Raw genomic sequence first — 20062 nt, 5'->3', positions numbered from 1 at the left:
ACGCCGCTGAGCCTGTGCTGGAGGCCACTTACCTTGAAACTCTATGCAGAAATATGTTTATAGAATCTCTGAACATCCACTTTAACTAATATGCAAACATTTTTATTTTCATGACATTGAGTCAACAGATTTTTCAGAAGTTTTTTTTTCTGTGTGTTTTTTTTTTTTTTTTTTTTTTTTTGAGATGGAGTCTCTCTCTGTCACCCAGGCTGGAGTGTGATGGTGTGATCTTGGCTCACTGCAACCTCCACTTCCCTAGTTTAAGTGATTGTCCTGCTTCAGCCTCCTGAGTAGCTGGGACCACAGGTGTACGCCACCACACCTGGCTAATTTTTGTATTTTTAGCAGAGATGGGGTTTCACCATGTTGGCCAGGCTGATCTCAAACTCCTGACCTGAAGTGATCCACCTGCCTCAGCCTCCCAAAGTGCTGGGGTGAGAGGCATGAGCCACGCACCTGACCAGAGGTTGTTATTTAAAAGTCAGTACCCTGAAATGAGCATGGCTGTTGTCCTGTTTGCAAGGGCACGTGTGTGATTGCTGACTGTACACAAAGCTGGAGAGTCTGCTTTTCAATATGGAAAACTCCTAAGTGGAAAGCGTAAACTCTAAAGTTTTGGGACTGCAAGGCTGCAGTTAATCAAGCTGTGATAATTGAAGAATTACATCTTTAAGCCCTCAAGACCCTTTTTGTATCAACATATATTGCTAAAGTTACACATATATCTATGTGCATTTATACATGAGGTTGGGACTCTGAGCCATGGACCAGGTGCATCCTGGCTTATGTTGATACATGTATCAGCATGTATTGCTAAAAATATACATATATCTATGTGCATTTTATGTGGGGTTGGGACTCTGAGCCACAGATCAGACACATCCTGACTGATGTTGATACATGTATCAACATATATTGCTAAAGTTATACCTATATCTATGTGCATTTATATGTGGGGTTGGGACTCTGAGCCACAGACCAGGTGCATCGTGGCTGATGGCTGGATCCTGAGGTTCTTTGGAAGGCAGGCTTGGGAGGCTGAGGCTCGCCTGCTCTTGATGCGGAGGTGCTGGGGTGGATGTGCTCCTGCCTCCTGGATGGAGCCATGAAGCCAAATTCCTTTCACCAGGGTCAGTGCCTTAGGTCCCGCAGAACTCCCTGAGACACTAGCTACACTGCAGCTTAAGTAGGTGGCTTGGGGACCTAGCACCCTAGTGTTTCTTATGGAATGACAAGTCCTGATTCCTAACAAAGGTCAGGCAGGTGTTGGATCTGCAAGGTGGGGAATCCCCTGAGAGTCTGATCGAGGCAAGCGCTGCTCTCGCCTTAGAAATCAAAACCAGTGCGAGCTCTGGGCCTCACCCTCAGGGCTCTGTCCTCCTCCCACCTGAGGCTCTAAGGGAAACCTGCAGAAATGGGCAGCAGCAGGTCAGAGGGGCGCGTGGGAGCTGGGGCAGAATTGCACACACACGAAATACAACTCTGCCTTTAAACTAAAAACATGCCTCCCTCATTTAGGTACAAAGATGGCAGTCTGATTTGCCAGGCGGCTGAACCGGGAAAGTACAGGATTGAGAGCAACTATGGCGTGCACACGCTGGAGATCAACAGGTATGGCTGTGGTGGGGGCTCTGGACACTGGCGTCCAGTAATCAGCATTGCAGACCCCAAAGAAGAAGTCAGATGAGTAACTGGAGGCCAAATCACACCTGTCTGTTTGCACCCCGGGTGACTTTAAATAGCATTTATGAGTTAATGGTACTAGTGTTGGAAGCTTCCCTTTGTTTTTCCTTAGTGTCTGGCCAGAGGAATGCGAACTCTGGGAGTGAAGACAGTAGATAGTTCAGGGAAAGGTAACGGCATCTGGGTGGAAAGGCTGCAGTGCAGTGCAAGAAGCTTTCACTGACACCTCCGGCCGGGTTCGAGTAACACACCCTAAGTTCAGACTCTTCAAAGAATGATAACCTTTATTTTCTTTTATAACAAATGAAAAAAGTATATGAAATGTAGACAAATAAAGGAAAAAGAATCATCTATACATCCAACACCCGGGGTCAGTATGTTGCTGTATAGCTGGCATTTCTTTTTTCCTCATGCGACACACACAGTTTTTGTTTTTGTTTTTGAGGCAGAGTTTCGCTCTTGTTGCCCAGGCTGGAGTGCAATGGCATGGTCTCGGCTCACTGCAACTTCCACTTCCCAGGTTCAAGCGATTCTCCTGCCCCAGCCTCCCGAGTAGTGGGATTACAGGCATGGACCTTGACGCCCAGCTAATTTTGTATTTTTAGTAGAGATGGGGATTCACCATGTTGGTCAGGCTGGTCTCGAACTCCCGACCTCAGGTGATCCACCTGCCTCAGTCTCCCAAAGTGCTGGGATTACAGGCATGAGCCACTGCCCCCGGCCCACACATTTCATTTTTTAAATAAAAGTGAGACCGTGCTGTTCTTTTTCTGTTTCTCCGCATACACGATTTTTACTTTTCGCAAAAGACCCTGACATTACACAAATCAGCTTTTTTCATCAGTAGTATATCGTGGCACCTTCCCACGGCTCTAATGTTAATTTTTCCACTGAACCTGACTGCCTGTTATAGAACTTAAGGAGCACACCCTTGTCCAGGGGCCAGAAGGCCACATTTACCCTGTGACTTTGGATAAGCCATTAATGCCTCCTGAAAACAATTATCAAGAGACAGATAGTAACAATTTTATCTTCTCTATAGGACTAACAGAGTTACTGTGAAACTCCAATAAGAAGATGCACGTTTATATATATAACGGGATGTGTGGGGTGTGTGTGCTTGTGTGTGTAGTCAGTTATATCAAATCCCTTCTAGGAAAACATGAGGGATGTTAATATAAATAAGGTAAAAAATAAGTCAGACATTGGAATATACGATTTTATTGATTTTATTCTGACTAAACTGTAAAGCAGTGAGTGCATCATTGTTAGGCCTCGTTTCTTCAGAGGAAAATGTGCCCGCTAATTCCCAGAGGGAGCTTGGAGGAGCTCAGGAGGGTGAACACAAATGTTGATTGATCATCCCTCCCTCTTCTCCCCAGAAGCCTGCTTAGAATGAAAGTCTTGTTTTGTTTGTTTGTTTGTTGTTTTTTTAAAGCTTTTATACATTGGATCCTGTTAAAAAGTTATCCTGACACTTGTTAAGGACATTAAGAAAGACTTCCTTCAAGGACCACAGGGAGGGACTCTTGCCCTGGGGGAGAGAAACCGGGCTCAGCTCTGAGTAGAGCAGGAAAGTGGGAGTGAGACCAAGGAGCAGGGTAGGGTGGATGGGAAATTACTAAGGGGAGATGGGGGTGAGGGGGGTTCCGGCTGAGCCTCCCCAGCAGGGTTCTGGCTGAAGGCAGGCTGGGGCCATCAGACATCCCTGGGGATGGAGGGGTGAGGAGCCCGTCTGTTATCGAGGCAGGGGCTTGAGTTCGGCTGAGCTGGTGGGATTCTTACTCTTGAGGGCCCACCAAGCATGGGGCCTGGTTGGGAAGAGGGTTGCAAGGAGCTGTCTCCGGTTTAGTGAGGGAGGGCGTCTCTGTCCCCTCCAGCCTGGTGTATAGTGAGGGAGGGCGTCTTTGTCCCCTCCAGCCTGGTGGTTAGTAAGGGACTAGTCTTTGTCCCCGTCCAGGCCGGCAGAAAGTTGGGCTCTGCCTGGCTTCTCTCCCTTTGCCTGGCTCCTCTCCCTCTGCTCGGCTCCTGCCCTGTGCCCTCCGCCAGCATCCTCACCAACTCTTCCTCTTCCTGCCTTCCCTTCCTCCTGTTTCCGACTCTGCCTGGGGCCGTGGCTTCAGCCAGCTCTTCCTGATGCTCATCCTGGTGGCCTGAGCATGGCATCTGCCCGGTGGTGCCCCTCCCTGCGTCAGGGGGTCCACCAGCTCTTCTGTGTGTGGGACTCCCTCCTGCCTCCTCTTCCCAGGAGACTGCATGGGGCCTGGAACCTTTCTCCTGCCGGAATAGTCCACCCTCTGCAGATTCACTAGAGTTGGTTGTTGAAAGGCAATAATTGAGACTGAAATTTGCAGGGCATCCTACCTCGTTTCTCCAGATAAATCCGGGTTTCTCTAGGAAAGCTCTCCTTCTGGCGGGCTCCTCGGCTCTGCTCACGGAGAGCTTGCTGTGTGCCTGGTGCTGTCCTGGAGGTTCAAGAGGCTTCAGGGGCCAAGATCAGGATGCCGCCTTCCAGGTCCCACTCTCTGGCATCAGGAGGCAGTTGATGAGTGAAGGACACAGCCAGCCACAGCAGCAGTGCTGGGCGTGGGGAGCGGGCTGTGGCCCGTTGTGGTGTGAAATAGATGCTAGGTGGACCTTCATGGAGATGTCACATGAGCAAGGCTTGAAGGCCAGTAAAGGACCCAGAGCTGTGGAGTGGGTGGGCCCCTGGCACAGAGGCTCTGAGAGGTGCATCGGGGGTCCTGGGCTGGGGGGTTGTCAGGGGACAAGTTGTCACAGGCATAGCCAGTGGCCCTGCAGATCACGGGGACCCCGTGGGCCATTGTAAGGACATTGGCTTTGCTGGAGGGAGGCAGGGAGACCCCAGAGGGCTGAAGGGAGAAGGAAGGATGTGACCTTCACCTCTAGAGGATCACTCTGACTGCAGACAGGCTGCAGGGCCTGGCAGGCCTGGTGGGAGCCCTTACCAGAATCCAGGAAGGACCACGGGCCTGGGACTGGGAGGGAGCAGGGGAGTGGGAAGAAGTGGGTGCTCTGGGCAGCTTTTGAGGGTAGAGCCAGCAGGATTTGCTGCTGGGCTGGACTGGGCATTAGTGAAAGACAGGGGTCCAAGTATTCTCAGAGCTGTGGCCGTCGCAGCGGGGTGAGCCCTGGGGTGGGCAGGGGAGTTGGGCACAGGCCGCACGGGATGCCTCGCCCGGGGCCCTCTCCAAGTTTTTCCAAGAGAAACTTTCTCTCCTTGGATTTCTGAAAGTTGTGGGAGTTTTAATAGACCGTAGGCCGTCATGTCTAGAAAGAGACCACCTGCCTTCATTTTGGACAGCTCGTGGGTGTGTGGGGCTGTCTGCTTTCTACCCTGTGTGTGCCGTGACTGTTTAGGGGTAAGTAGGTTGGTCTGAGTTCCAGATCAGCTTCTTCCCAAGCTGTGTTCTGATAATTGTTTTAAAAAGAAAAGAACACTATTCCTTTCTCAGAATGAAAAACGTCACATTGACACTGGTGTTGGCAACATTTAAACTTTACGTTGGGCACCGTATGGGCTTCGAATGGAATGGACTAATTTGTGACATAAAGTTGTTTAATCTGACCCGGAATACCACAACTCAATGATCCCCTAATATAGGTCTCCTCTGATGGACCTGGATTTTGCCTGAATATGCAAATATTTGGGAAACTTGGGAAAAGGAAACTTCCAAGACCAACTTTTCTCTCAGTATTCTTGTTGGTCCTCGGAAGTTCCAAACAAATGAAATGTTAATATTCTTCAGGAAAAGAGCAATGAGATAAACCCACAAATTACAGCCTGTCTCAGCTGTTCATACCAAACTGCTGAGCCACCGGTCATCCGATCTGTGGCCATTTTCAGTGGCGGAATGTGTTGGCACCCCTGTCTTGATTGGCTCAGGAATGAGATTTTCCTTCTGTGGCATGAGTGACATTTATTCCTATGAATACTCCTTGGCCACGGTAGCTGGATTCCTAAAGTGCCGAAAAAGAAGCGCCCCCTTGGTACTATTTGATTTTAAATTTATAATTGACATTTTTTTTATGCTCATAAGATTTTCTCATGGGACTCACAATATGAGCCCTCATTCTTCAAAGAATATGATGTTCTCATATTTTTATAAAATTATTTATAATAGAACAATCTATCTGGTTTTCTACAAGTAACATGCTCACTCCCCATTCATTCCTTGCTGAATGATTTTAGGGTGAAACGTTTCTTGTACTTTATTTTTAGAGCTTGATATGTAAGTTTTGATTTAATTAAATTATAAATCCAGCATTATCACCACTTATAATTTGAGGACATGAGGCCCCAGCTGCCCATGAGAGTTGATATGGCACTTAACCTCATGTCTGCCCATCTTTAAGACAGTACAGAACCAACTTCTCCCAGAGGGTTGTTTTAGGGGCCTTTAAACAGAGACTCTGGGATGCCAAAGGGCCCCATGGACGTTTGTATAAATTGAGACCAGAGAAGACTCTCTCCGTCTATTCTGGGAACCTGTTCGAACAGGAAATAAAACGCTTGCCTCTCCCTCACTTGCTTGCAAGTTCTCACAGCATGAAGCAAAGGCTGGAATTAGACTAGGGGTGAGCTGAGTGCCTGTGTGGGGCCTCGGGAAGGGGAGGGAGACAGAGGTCCTTTGGAAACTGCCCATGAGCCAAAGCTGTGATTTGCCTCCAAATCCCGAGTGGACACAGGCTAAGCTGAGGAAGTCTCCGCGAGAGTGGCCGCCCGGCTCCGTCCTTTGCCCAGGCCCCCTGCTTCCTGGCCTCGGGGTGGGGAGGGGGCAAACCCCATCAAACCTCATTGTGCACTTACCTCCCTCCCAGGGCAGGTCTGTGCGTTTGTTTATAATCTACACAGGGACCTGTGTTCCAACACACTTCATACAGTATGAAACAAGGGCGAAACAGAAATAGAAAAGGTGAGACAGCGGGGACCATAAACAGAAGGCCTAAGTTAACCGTGCCCACCCTGGGGGTGACGCAAGCTCCTTAGCGGGGCGCCTCCTGCATGGAGTGGGGCCACCGCCGTTGTCAGCGGGTCGGGATCTTTGCTCCGGTGACGGGTTTCTTTACAGAAGGAAGGAGAGTGCTCTCTTCGGAATCAGTGCGGAATCAATGCTCAGCAGCCCATGTGTTTTGCAGTCGCTGCGGGAGGCGAAGTGGATGGAGGGCTTCTTCCCCCAGCGGCTTCTGCCTCTGAGCACCAAGTGCTAATTAGTAACTTGACGGGCTAATCAGTGCTAATGCGCGAGGCTGCACTCCCCTGGGATCTTAATGCCTGGAGTCAATTGAAAAACAAGCTCCATGCCCTTTGGGAGAGGCTGCTGCCTGGCGAGGGGGGCCGTGGCCTGGGGAACACATCCGCCTCCTCCTTCTCCTCTCCTGGCCCCAGTGATCCTATTTCCTCCATTCTTAGGCAAGTTTTATCCGCTTCCTGTATCCCTCCCAGCTATCCCCTGCCAAGGAGCTGTGAAACAGCAATTCATTGCAGTTCTCAAAAGACTTACAAATTGTGTTGCTTTATAGGACTATAAGGGCAAGGAGGGATTTCCCTGCAGGAGAGGCCAGAAGGAATCATCTTTGAACTTTTGGTTCAGGAATTCAGCTATTATCTCTTAGTTACTAATATATAAGATTAACATTATATGATAAAACCACAAAATGTTTTCAAATACATTGTTTTATTTAATCATCAAAGTCACCCTAATCAAGTGTGGGTGCTCAATACATGTATTCTAGAAGTCTAAAACACCCACGATGTGTTTATTATAAAGTCAGTAAATAAGAATGATTGGGCTGGTTTCATGAAAGCACCGGTTTGGAAGGAGAATTTGAGGCTGGCAGCTGCAGGTGTGTAGGAGCCTTGGCAGGTCAGGCATGGTGGCTCACGCCTGTAATCCCAGCACATTGGGCGGCTGAGGCAGGTGAATCACGAGATCAGGAGTTCAAGACTAGCGTGACCAACATGGTGAAACCCCGTCTCTACTAAAAATACAAAAAAATAGCTGGGTGTGGTGGTGCGCACCTGTAATCCCAGCTACTCGGGAGGCTGAGGCAGGAGAATTGCTTGAACCTGGGAAGCGGAGGTTTCAGTGAGCCAAGATCACACCACTGCACTTCAGCCTGGGTGACAGTGCGAGACTCCGTCTCAACAAAAAAGAGCCTGGCAACTATTTTTGCCCTGGATTTTCTTATCATTGCCCAATGTTTCTTATTCTCTATTCTTCTTACTGCCCAATATTGAAAAAAACCCTGAATCCAAGACAAGTAGTTGCAGATGAAAACATTTTTACCTTTTCATCTCAGAATGTTATCCAATTACACAGAGGTAGCAGGAGAAGCCCTGCCTGAGGCCTCGGTACCCATGAGTTAAGTGGCTGCATGAGGTTCATGTGGGGCTTCGATGCCTGACAGGTGTGTGATGAGCTGAGTCTACACTGACACCACAGTTTAAAAACGGCTAAAACACATGGAAGGAGAAATGTGCAGCACGTGGGGGAGGTCCGAGTTGACAGCCGTGGGACGCAGTGTGAACGCCGTTGATGTTATTGAACAGGCAGCAGCAGGGTTTTCGAGGGGACTGGCTGGAGCCCTGTCCATGTAGCCCACACTCCTGCTCCTCGAGGACAAGGGTGGGTCAAGACATTCAGTCCTCCTCACTCAGGAACTGGTCATGACGGTGACTTGATGGGCTTGGGGACAGCCCGTGCCCTGGTCCAGCCGGGTCACATCCCGTGAGTCCTGCCCTGGTCCAGTAGGGTCATGTCCGGTGGTTCCTGCATGGGAACTGCCCGTGCACCTGCTCTGTGCTTCTCTGGTTTATGGCTCCCTCCTTGAGAGTCTGAGTCCACCTGGCTTGTGCATTCACAGGACAGGCTCCAGGTCAGCAGATTCCGATCAAGCAGATTTTACAGACTGCCTTGCTTACTTGCATATACCCTGGCATCCAAATCCTTCCAGCAGTGCCTGTGGGACGCTGTCGCCCTTGTTTCTCTCATCTGTTGTGCTATTGCTAGTGGGGGTGGGATTGGTATAGAGGAAGGGTTAGGACGAATCCCAAAAGACGAATATCTTTGGGTTTGGAGAATGCATTTATGAAAACAACAGTTTTATTATTTAGAAGAAGTAACATGAGCACAAAGTAAACAAACAAAATGTGGCAATGCCCACGGGTCCTGCAGAGAAGCAGCTCCTCCTTCCACCCCGGAGCCCAGTCCCAGGCATGTTCCGAGAGGCAGCCCCACATTGTGCTCCCTGTGGGAATGTGTATGCGAGTATTACGTGTGAATTATATGGGTAGATCGGCACAGGTTGTTAACGCTTAGCATTGGAGGAAGCCTCTACTTACGGGATTTTTATGTGTTTTACACACACTGTTACTTTGTGCCTGGGGACATGGCTGTACCTGTGGTGAATCTGGAAATTGCATAGCAGCGTAGCTTCTAATGAGTTCAGGTTGGAATTGTAGCTTTGCTGATGGCTTTGTAGTTCAGCTTGTATTCCTCCAAGGTGAACTAGAAGATAATGTTCTCGGCTGGGCTCTGGTGTGTGATCTGTCCCCTGAGCAGCGACGGTTAGGGAGGCCAGATGGCTTTCTCTGACATATTGAAACTGGATTTGAACTTCTGGAGGAGGGGAAAGAATTCTCAGTAGATAGCACAGGTCTCGGACACGTTCTTTCCCTTTTGTTGGAGAAATGGAAATTTTTGGTCTAAGAAAATATTTTCAGCTCCTAGTGGAACAGAGAAAAAAATAAAATTACTAACGACTTTGCAGGAACGGATTTTGTCTCTTGAGATACTGGCTTCTTAATGCATTTGAAAAGTCAGACTTGAGTAACTCTTGCTTTTCTCAAAAGTGGGAACTTTTTGTGTTGTTTCTTTTCCCAGATTAAGATTCTGCTCAGGTGTCCATGGCTTGGAAAGGAGCTACCAGAAAGAATGCGATTTTGGAGTCACGTGGACCTTGTTTCCCTAGCTTCTTACCTTACTGTCTCAATTGCTCACCGTCCTAGTGGGATAGTGACGTCTATTTTCGAGGCACTTGAGGATGAACATGAAAATGCTGATGTAAAGTGACCTGAGGAGGCCTTGGTGTTGAGTAAAAGCTCAGCTGATCTTAGCGCCTCTTCCTTACCCCCTCTTGTCTCTGTTTCCTGGGGAAGCTGGTGGGAAGACAGTTCAAAGCCTAGAGAAGAAGCTTTAGCTTTAGTACCATAGATACGGGGAAGCAGAAGACCCACTCCCACAGGGACTTGGATTTTGTGAGCCTGGGGTCTCTGGCTATTCCTAGGTCAAGTTTTTTTTCCCAGGGATAAACACACATCAGTGTCTTAGGTAGAGTCCAACTCAGACATTTCAATACACTCTTGAGTGGGTGATTCATGTCTGGGGATCATGTTACTTTGGGGTTCTGGACATAGCCTCTTATTAGCATGGGAATCCTACTGGGGAGCCGGGTAGGGTTGTAGAATCTGCTTTTGGAACAGGGAGTTTGTCACTTAGGAGTTAATCGGTCTCTGTTTCCATCTTGGAACCTTTTGTGTGTGCCGGGCACAAGCTGTGTTGAGGGCTTTGATGGGTTCTCAGTGGATTCATCCCGGGATTCTCATCCCAGGGGCATTAAAGGATGGAGAGCATCCCACGTGCAGCTCTTCAATGCCTGTGCACACCAGGCAGAGAGCATCCAGGGTACAGCCCTTCAATGCCCGTGTGCACCAGGTGGAGGGCATCCCGGGGGCAGCTCTTCAATGCCCGGGTGCACCAGGCAGAGAGCATCCCAGGCACAGCTCTTCAATGCCCATGTGTACCAGGCAGAGGGCATCCTGGGCACAGCTCTTCAATGCCCGTGTGTACCAGGTGGAGAGCATCCCGGGCACAGCTCTTCAATGCCCATGTGTACCAGGCCGAGGGCATCCTGGGCACAGCTCTTCAATGCCCGTGTGTACCAGGCGGAGAGCATCCCGGGCACAGCTCTTCAATGCCCATGTGTACCAGGCAGAGGGCATCCCAGGCACAGCTCTTCAATGCCCATGTGTACCAGGCCGAGGGCATCCTGGGCACAGCTCTTCAATGCTCGTGTGCACCAGGATCACCTGGGAGAGTGGAGCAAAGCTCAAGCTCCCAGACTACCTTAGAACCGGCATGGGATGGACGGCCCATGGGAACGACTCCCTGCATGGGAATGGCTCCCACATGGAATGGACCCCCCCGCCATGGTTCAGGGCCTCCCTGAAGCAGCACTCTGCCTTCTCCTCTGGCAGCATCCTGGCTCCTACACGGAGTGGGTCCACGGCTCTCCCATGCAGGCTCTGTATCATCGCATCAAATGGTTGTGCTGGAGCTTGAGGTCATGGGAGGCTGTCCATTGACAAGATGAAACCCTGCATTCTGTAGAGGTAGAAAAAATAGGACCAGAATGGAATAGAGACTTCTCCTTGAGAACGAACAAGGGATTTTCAGGAGTGCCAGTACCTTTTTATTCTTAAGGCCAAAGCTGCACCATCATCTGGGATCAGGCCTTCTTCTGTGTCTATAATTAATACCGAGTGCTGCCTCACCTTTCCAAGGACAGAGCTGGCATTGTTCTTGCACAAATCACTCATGAACAAATAACCCACGCCATGTGATTTGCTTTCGAGGAATGCTTTTGTGCAATTCGGGTCACTGACTTTTACACAGCGGTCCCGCAGACTTTCTCTTGTTTTCTCTCTCCAAGGGCAGACTTTGACGACAGCGCGACATACTCAGCAGTGGCCACCAATGCCCACGGACAAGTGTCCACCAACGCGGCGGTGGTGGTGAGAAGTGAGTGCTGGGTGGGCTTTCACGGGGCACCTCCCACCTCCTTTTCCCTTTCTCTGCTGCACTCACTTCTCTGTCTTGCAGGGTTCCGGGGAGACGAGGAACCATTCCGTTCAGTGGGACTCCCGATTGGATGTAAGTGGGTTTTCGTTTCTTTTCTGTGTGGTGAAATGTTTAGTGACATAGCAGAGAATTTGAAAACATGGTTTCCTAAGGGCTAAATCTTTTTTTTTTTTTTTTTTTGAGACGGAGTCTTGCTCTGTCACTCAGGCTGGAGTGCAGTGGTGCCACCTCGGCTCACTGCAAGCTCCGCCTCCTGGGTTCACACCTAAGGGCTAAATCTTTTTTACAAAAATCATATTTCGGAAAACTCCTCCAAGTTTCTCCTGGCCAGTGTTAGCGTGCTGACAATTTGTTCTCGTGTTACTGTATGGCTAGGTGGTATTTTTAGACTGGTGAAAACATCACTTGGACAGACTTTACATTTTTGAACTGGCAAAAAAGAGACACATCTAAATTCTTGACCTGAATGCATCATGTTGCTGTTTCATGTTTAAGGAGACGTTTTTTTCTCCAAAAGTCTCTTGGTCCTTGTAACAAATGACGTCAGGTCAAAATGAGGGCAATGCAGCAGGCTTTGGCCCAGAGACCTGCCCCAGGCCTAGGACCTGCCCTGGCCCTGTAATGAGGCGAAGCCCTCTCTGGCCCTGGGCTGGCTTCACCCTAGCAGTCCTGTGGTGCTGGGTGTCCCATGTTGGCTGAGGTGAGGAGGTCCCCATGAGGGTATCTGGAGGATGGGGACATGATGGATGCACTTTCAATGCAGCTTGTTTATGGCTTGGGAGTGAGTTTTAGAATTGACCTGAACTTCCCAGGAAGGAACCACACATTCCGATGGAAGTACTGATTTTACTGTAATGCGAGGCTTAGATGCTCCGGGCCACGTGCTGGGAGTGGAGAGTTGACCGAAGTGACGATGGAGGGTGGAGCCTCCTGGCAGCTGCTGGTCGCTGTGGGCGTGGCCTCTGCTTGCGATTTCTGTGTGACTTTTTTTGTTGGGCTACATCCAACACTCGGTGAGTCCCCAAGACCACCAAAGGGCAGGCAGGGACCAGGCCAAGGTGAGCCTGGGGAGGCCGGGAGATTTGGGCGTCTGTGTGTAGTTCTGGACCTCAGGACAGCACAGAGTCTGTGTAGAGACTTGCCCCAGGCACTGATGAGCTGGGCAGGTCCTGGCAGTCACCTGGTCCCATCCCGGGGTTTCTTCTATCTTTTAACATTTTATCTTTCTAAATAAGAACCGTGGCGCAGTTACAGCATAGATCACCATGGAAGAATGCTCATGTGTTCACCACCTGTGTTTGACAGAGGGAAATATCTTGCTATTTTTGCTTCAGTTGTTTTTTGTCAAAGTCAAATTTACATAACACAACATTAACCATTGTACATAACACAACGTTAATCATTGTACAGTGTACAGTTCAGGGTAGCTTCAATTATTTTTCAAGAACTGAAACAATGACAGAGATGATGGAAGCACCCAGTGCTGCTGCTCCCCGTCTCCCACACGGTCCTGGCATTGGCAGTGGCTTTTTAAATTTTTTATTTTTATTTATTTATTTGTTTTTGAGACAGGGTCTCACTCGGTCACCCAGGCTGGAGTGCAGTGGTGCGATCTTGGCTCACTGCAACCTTGATCTCCTGGCTCAAGGAATCCTTTTGCTTCAACCTCCCAAATAGCTGGGACTACAGGCGTGTGTCACCAAACCCGGCTCTTTTTTTTTTTATTTGTATTTCATAGAGATGTGGTTTCACCATGTTGCCCAGGTTGGTCTTAAACTCCTGGGCTCAAGTGATCCTCCTGCCTTGGCCTCCCAAAGTGCTGGGATTACAGGCATGAGCCACCATACCCGGCCTGCAGCTGTTGTTTAAACTTCCTTACGTGCATATATCTGTAAACCATACAGTTTTTTTTGGTTTTAAAAATTCAGTTTAGATTTTTTCCTGACATGTATGTACTTCTCCCCCTACCACACATATTTTTGAAATTTAACCAGGCTGACGCTTCTGGATCTAGTTACTTCATTTGGGTGAACTCTAAACTCTGTGAATGCAAATACCACTGTTTGTTTTGAAGAGGGGGCAGCTGAGGCCTCCAAGTCCATGTGACTTGTCGGAAGCCACAGTCTGGGGTGCAGGTTGGACTTAAACCTTTAGTCTTCACACACGGTCAGGTTCTGAGCCCTGCCTCTAACGACACCACAAAGTCGACTTCGGGACATTTCATTCTTCAGCAGTGGCTTGTCTCAGCTCCGGATGCTGGAACAACATGCCATGGCCGGGGCAGTTTACGAACAACAAAGACTTATCCTCTCTGCTCTGGAGGCAGAAGCCTGACACTCAGGAGGCATGGCTTCTGGTGAGGAGCCTCCTCCTGGGTTGCTGATGGCGCACCTGCTCACGGCATCCTTACATGGAAGGGAGGAAGGTCTGGCCTCTTCCTCCTCTTCCAAGGGCGCTCATCCCCCGCTGGGGTCCCACTCTCATGATCTCATCCCACCCTCATCGCCTCCCAAAGGCCCCACCTCCTTACACTGTCCCAATGAGGGTCAGGGATTCAACACTGGAATTCTGGGGGGACACAGACATTCCGTCTGGAGCGTGGACCTGGCTACGGGTGTTCCATGCTGTGGGGCGGTGACAAACAAGTGCTTTTGCGGTGATGGCCTGAGTGTGTCTGCTGTCAAAGATGCTCTCTGCCCTAATGGCGTGAACCCGGGAGGCAGAGCTTGCAGTGAGCCAAGATCGCGCCACTGCACTCCAGCCTGGGCAACAGAACGAGATTCCATCCCCCCCTCCCCCCTCCAAAAAAAAAAAAAAAGAAAGATGCTCTCTGCCCTTCGGCCCTGAAAGCCTCCATCGTTTCTGTGCAGTGCCCCTGTCATCGGTGATTCCGTACACGCACTTCGACGTCCAGTTTTTGGAGAAGTTTGGGGTCACTTTCAGGAGGGAAGGTGAGACTGTCACTCTCAAGTGCACCATGTTGGTGACGCCGGACCTGAAGCGGGTGCAGCCACGTGCCGAGTGGTACCGCGATGGTGAGTAGGACACGGCCCAGACCCGGGCACACACCAGGAGGCTTTTGGATAGAAATGTCCTTTAAATGTGGGTGTCATTGTGGCTTTTGTCTCTACCACTGGGTCAGCTCCAGACAGCCAAACAAATTGAGGGACTGTAGAGAACTTGGTGGCCCACCATTGACCTTGAACTTCATCCGGGAGAATCCTGGAGACAGAGACCCCACATCTAGAGCAGCCACTTAGAGACTGATCACACGTACAATGACAGAAAGAATGATTTCGTGCTATTTAGATTCAGTTTAATACACGTTACTGCATGGAAGGGGCTGGTTAGCAGCTTGTGTACTATCTCTAGACAGGAATGCTACCTTAGTCGTATTGAGATCCTTTTCTTCCTTCCATCCAATCATTTTGTTTTTAGAGTTTGATGATATGGAAGGGCTATGCTGGGTTCTTTGGAGATGTGACAGTAGCCCCTTCAGATGCATGCCCCTGTGATCCCCCACGGGCAGCAGGAAGCCGGTTGGGGCAGTGGCCGCCCAGCAGAGAAGCAGCGAGCCCCCAGGTGAACCTAGTTTACCTGAGGACAAAGCTTGCAGCCGCTCGCAGCATGTCCCACATTTACCCACTCAAGTGGCAGCCTGTGTTCTGGGCTGTGGGTGCTCCGTTCGCGCATGTGCTTCCGTGAAGTGCAGCTGTTGGAATTTTACCAGGTGGAGGCTCGACCATCCTGTCCCGCTCTGAGACAGCGCTAGTGTCCTCGAGGCTTTCTTTGCCTGCTGGGGTGATTTCGGATGCAAACCTTCCGTGTTAACGCTTTTTCAGACGTGCTGTTGAAAGAGTCCAAGTGGACGAAGATGTTCTTTGGAGAAGGCCAGGCCTCCCTGTCCTTCAGCCACCTGAACAAGGACGATGAGGGCCTGTACACCCTGCGCATCGTGTCTCGGGGCGGCGTCAGCGACCACAGTGCCTTCCTGTTTGTCAGAGGTGCGGCAGCAGGATTGTCAGGGTGCAGACCTTGTGTGTGCCTGGGGAGGGGAGGCGGCCCTGGGAGGAGGGAGGCGGCCCTGGGAGGAGGGAGGCGCTGGGAAAAGGAGTCTGGAGGGTGTGAGACCACTTTGCTCCTTGGAGACCCCAGTGCGGCACCGATTTTCCTTCAGTGCACAGGCATGCCAGGCGCTTCCTGCCGATGAGCAGAAAGAAGAATCGGGACACAATCCAGAATAGACCACAATCGTCATTTTTTGGCTCTCTAATCGTTCGTGTACTCATTAGCATTTGAAAAATGATTCCCAAGAGTGAGTGCACCAGATTTACTCATTGTCAGGGAATGTAGCCTGAGGATAAAGGGGGGCACAGTGTTGGAGTCCCAGGGAAGAGCTTCCTTAGTCTCCTGCCAGCGACTCATTCCCTCTGGACTTTGGCTTAAGAGAGACAGACGTGATGGTGACAGCCAGTGCTGTGACCTCCACCACCCACTTCAATGCAACTCACCCTTAAGACACTTGTGGCCACAACAGCCATCATCACTGGAAGCTTTATGTCAGGCAGCGTGCTGGGGTCCTACACGGATTTCATCTTCACGACAGACTCGCTGTGGAAGCTTCATTCATTCTGTTTTATGAAAAGAAAGACAACATTTGTGATATACATACATATATATTTATAAAATGCCTATTGTATACAGCCTATAGGTGTGCATGTCTGTGTCTATACTTACATAAACATCCATGTATATATAAGCTAGAATTCTTACAATAATAGCAAAAGGAAATACTGTTCTCAGTTTTCCAGAGGAATCCAGGGAGGCTCAGAGGCAGGAGAAATGTCTGTAGGGTACAGAAGCTGGGATTTAAATTTTGTTGGAGCCTGGAGCCTGAGTTCCTGCTATAATGCTGTAGTGTTTTTGGCGTCATGTGACTGGGCAGAAGGGGCCCACCTACCCCCCTCTTTTGTCATTTTGTTTTGTTTTTGAGATGGAGTCTCACTCTGTCACCCAGGCCGGAGTGCAGTGGTGTGATCTCGGCTCACTGCAACCTCCGCCTCCTGGGTTCAAGTGATTCTCCTGCCTCAGCCTCCGGAGTAGCTGGGACTACAGGCATGCACCACCATGCCCTGCTAATTTTTGTATTTTTAGTGGAGACAGGATTTCACCGTGTTGGCCAGGCTGGTCTTGAACTCTTGACCATAAGTGATCGGCCCCCCTCTGCCTCCCAAGTGTTGGGACTAGAGGCGTGAGCCACCGCGCCCGGCCCCACCTATGCTTTTATCAGTGTCTGTTTCACTCCCCTCCTGCTTCTGCCCTGGGCGCCACCTCAGCAGCCTCTGGGTTTAGGGGCAGCCTCCTTGCTGAGGCACAGCTGACCTACAAGGAAGGTGTCGGAGTGATCCTGCGCCATGTGGCTGCTGCTGCTCTCCGGGTCCCCGGGCTCCCGGCTCCATCCCGATCAGCTGGGCATCCTTACCTACTGCCCAGGTTCTCACCTTCCCACCTGCCTCCAGCTCCAGTGGGGTGCAGGATGCATCTATACATCTTCATGATTATTTTTTCCATTGCATCTGTTAGATCAGAGCTTAAAGGAAGGACTGTATCGTTAAAGAATATTTCATCTGGAAAGAAAGAGAGGAAATGTCAACCTAACGTATCTCAGCCGCCTCCCTTCCCACACGATAGCCTAAGCTTGCGAGTCTGTGAGGTTAGACACTTGCACCAAGTTTCACTGCTGTTATTAGGCGGGTGGTAAATGTCCCTTCCATCCTCTGCATGTGCCTGCTGGTATGACGCTCTGCCCCATGAAAAGGCAATAAATGCAGCACGGCTCAAATCGCCTTGCTCACTCAGCACCAGCAACAGGAAGAAAATAAATCGAGGGTGGGGAGCTGAACCATTTTCGTTGCTTTCTGAGGCTTTTGAATGTGAGAGGAAACGATTTGGCTCAATGTCAGGAAAACTTCGGCTTTTAATACCCTGAGGATATGTGAGCAGGAAACTGGATAGTGCTTACACTGCTAAGGATGCATCACAGGACAGCCAGGGCTAGTAAATAAATACACAGTTTAGATAAGAAGATGAACATTCAGTGTATTAACTTTCTAAGTTGCTCTGTTGGTTTTCTTGCAGCTGTAATTAAACCTAATTGCAATAGGGTCATCAATAGACTGAGAAACGAATGATAGAATATTGTCCCAAACATTTGCTCAAAGTTGGCGAAAAGAGTAAATCACCCAATTTCCTAAGGATTTTGAAATAGAAGAGTATCTCGGGTGATATTTCTCAGGTGTTAGAAATGCCGAATTGTTGTCACTGTTACGTCCGCACATTTTTGCCAACGTGCCGTTATGCAACATAGCAGGAGCAAGAGAAGATGCACTGTAACTCGGGATCTAATGACGAAAAATTGTAGACTTGAGTGTTTTATCGAGGATTCTATGTTTTGAAGCTTTTTAATTCATAAATAATCTTATATTTCTTGTCACCAATCCACCAGAGTAAGAAATATTCTAGTACTTTGAACATGAGGATTAAACAGTGGATCAAATCAAGGGGATAGAATTGGAGCTTGGAGGAGCTGTCAAGAGGCTTTGCAGTGATCCCAGGCTTTAAATGACAGGCGTGTGCCTTTTCTCTCCCTGCCCGAAGACGCTGACCCGCTGGTCACAGGGGCCCCCGGCGCACCCATGGACTTGCAGTGCCATGACGCCAACCGAGACTACGTCATCGTGACCTGGAAGCCGCCCAACACCACCACCGAGAGCCCCGTCATGGGCTATTTTGTGGACCGGTGAGCGTCTTGCATTCTCCCGGGGATGGGAACTTTCCGCACGGAATCTTACCATGCACGATATATTGAGAAATCTTTCTCAACACAGGTTGACGTTCCCATTTTTTGATTGGCTCCAGGTACATGGCTAATTGGTGGTGTAAGGTCCTATTTAGGTAATTGGTAAATACAGCCAAGTAGGCTGAGCTCAGCATAACCACGGTGGGTTTCTTTTTGTTGAAAGTAGGGCCTCGTTTGCCTGTTGCACACCCAGTGACCAATCCCACCAACGTCTTCAGGCTCACTCTGAGCTCCGCGCTGAGGTTCTGCTGAGGTCCAGGCTGTGCCCCGTACCAGAGAGGGCCCTGGCTTTAGCAGAATTAAGGTTTGGAAGTGTCCTTCCCTCTTGAGTGACAAAGTGGTGCGAAGAATGCCAGCTCATTTCTACCAAAGTTCTTTCCTTTTCTCTACTGAGGAATAAGGTGTTCTTCTTGTTTCCAAGTGAAAAATCTTGAGCTTCAAAATATTGGAGTTTGTGTTTGAGCTGATAACTTACATTTAGGTTGTCGTTGGAGCCACTGGAGTTTGAACTCTTTGACTTCCCCTACTGGGGACAGTGCGCGGAGCCTGGGAAGTGTACTGAGCAGAGCCAGTGGGTTTACTGGATGTGCAATTTATGCCCTAAATACAAATTCCAGTTCTTGGAGTAAATTATAGTTGAAGAAAATGAATTTAGAAATTAGAGTATGAGGGTGGTTCTGGCTGGGCATGTGGCTCACACCAGTAATCCCAGCACTTTTGGAGGCCAAGGTGGGCGGATCACGAGTTCAGGAGATCAAGAGCGTGCTGGCCCACATGGTGAAACCCTGTCTCTACTAAAAATACAAAAATTAGCTGGGTGTGGTGGCGTATGCTTATAATCCCAGCTACTTGGGAGGCTGAGGCAGGAGAGTGTCTTGAACCAGGGAGGTGGAGATTGCAGTCAGCCAAGATTGTGCCACTGCACTTCAGCCTGGTGACAGAGTGAGACTCCATCAAAAAAACAAAAACAGAAACGAAACAAAACAAAAAGGATGGTTCCTTGTAGAAATGCAAAATTTTATATGTATATTAAACAGAAAAATAAGCTGATTATCTCAGGAAAAAATGAGGGAATTGGCTTTTTTTGTTGTTGTTTATGCTGATTAAATTCTCTTTTCTTTTGCAATAAAACTACTTGTTTGGCTGAGACATTTGCCATCAAAGTAATATTTTGCTATGCTAGAGACAGTTCTGTAGGGAGTGCTGTTCACGGCTTACCTTGGATTAAGCAACAACAACAAGAAAAACAAACCGTCAAACGATCTTCTTTTCTGCAGGGACAGCTGATAAGTTTTCCCACTATGTTGACAAAAACCATTTCCTGCACTGTCTCAGTTAACAATCCACACTCCTCTCCTCATTACAAAAAGAGCAAACATGAAAAAGCAACGGAACATTTTGGAAGTGGGGGTGCATTTGGAAGTGGGGGGTGCAGCTCCTCCTCTGCCCTTCCTTCAGGCTTACAACTTGCCAGCTGTTGCGTGAAGTTGAAGGTGTTCCCACCAGACTTCTGGTTTTGACCTTGTAGTTCTCTTTGTCTAAAACAGCCCATGACATGTGGATCAGAGAGCTTTCATGAAAAGTGCTAGATACTTAGGGGGAGAGCTGGTTCTTTCCCAGGTGAAGGCACCACTCT

The 20062-nt window shown here is 49.2% G+C and overlaps 1 protein-coding gene across 4 annotated transcripts in view; it reads left to right on the top strand.

Moving 5' to 3' along the window:
- MYOM2 (myomesin 2) overlaps positions 1–20062 on the top strand; it is a 121148-nt gene that overhangs the window by 35021 nt on the left and 66065 nt on the right. For all 4 annotated transcript variants that reach the window (XM_063638157.1, XM_063638164.1, XM_055289408.2 and 1 more), the window contains exons 6-11: positions 1519–1611; positions 11419–11507; positions 11589–11639; positions 14438–14602; positions 15410–15571; positions 18225–18366. In XM_063638157.1, the coding sequence (XP_063494227.1) occupies positions 1519–1611; positions 11419–11507; positions 11589–11639; positions 14438–14602; positions 15410–15571; positions 18225–18366 (702 nt within the window). The remainder of the gene's footprint in view (positions 1–1518; positions 1612–11418; positions 11508–11588; positions 11640–14437; positions 14603–15409; positions 15572–18224; positions 18367–20062) is intronic.

Source organism: Symphalangus syndactylus, chromosome 1, assembly GCF_028878055.3.
Source record: "Symphalangus syndactylus isolate Jambi chromosome 1, NHGRI_mSymSyn1-v2.1_pri, whole genome shotgun sequence".
NCBI classification, from domain to species: domain Eukaryota; kingdom Metazoa; phylum Chordata; class Mammalia; order Primates; family Hylobatidae; genus Symphalangus; species Symphalangus syndactylus.
This window is presented reverse-complemented; position numbering and strand designations above follow the sequence as displayed.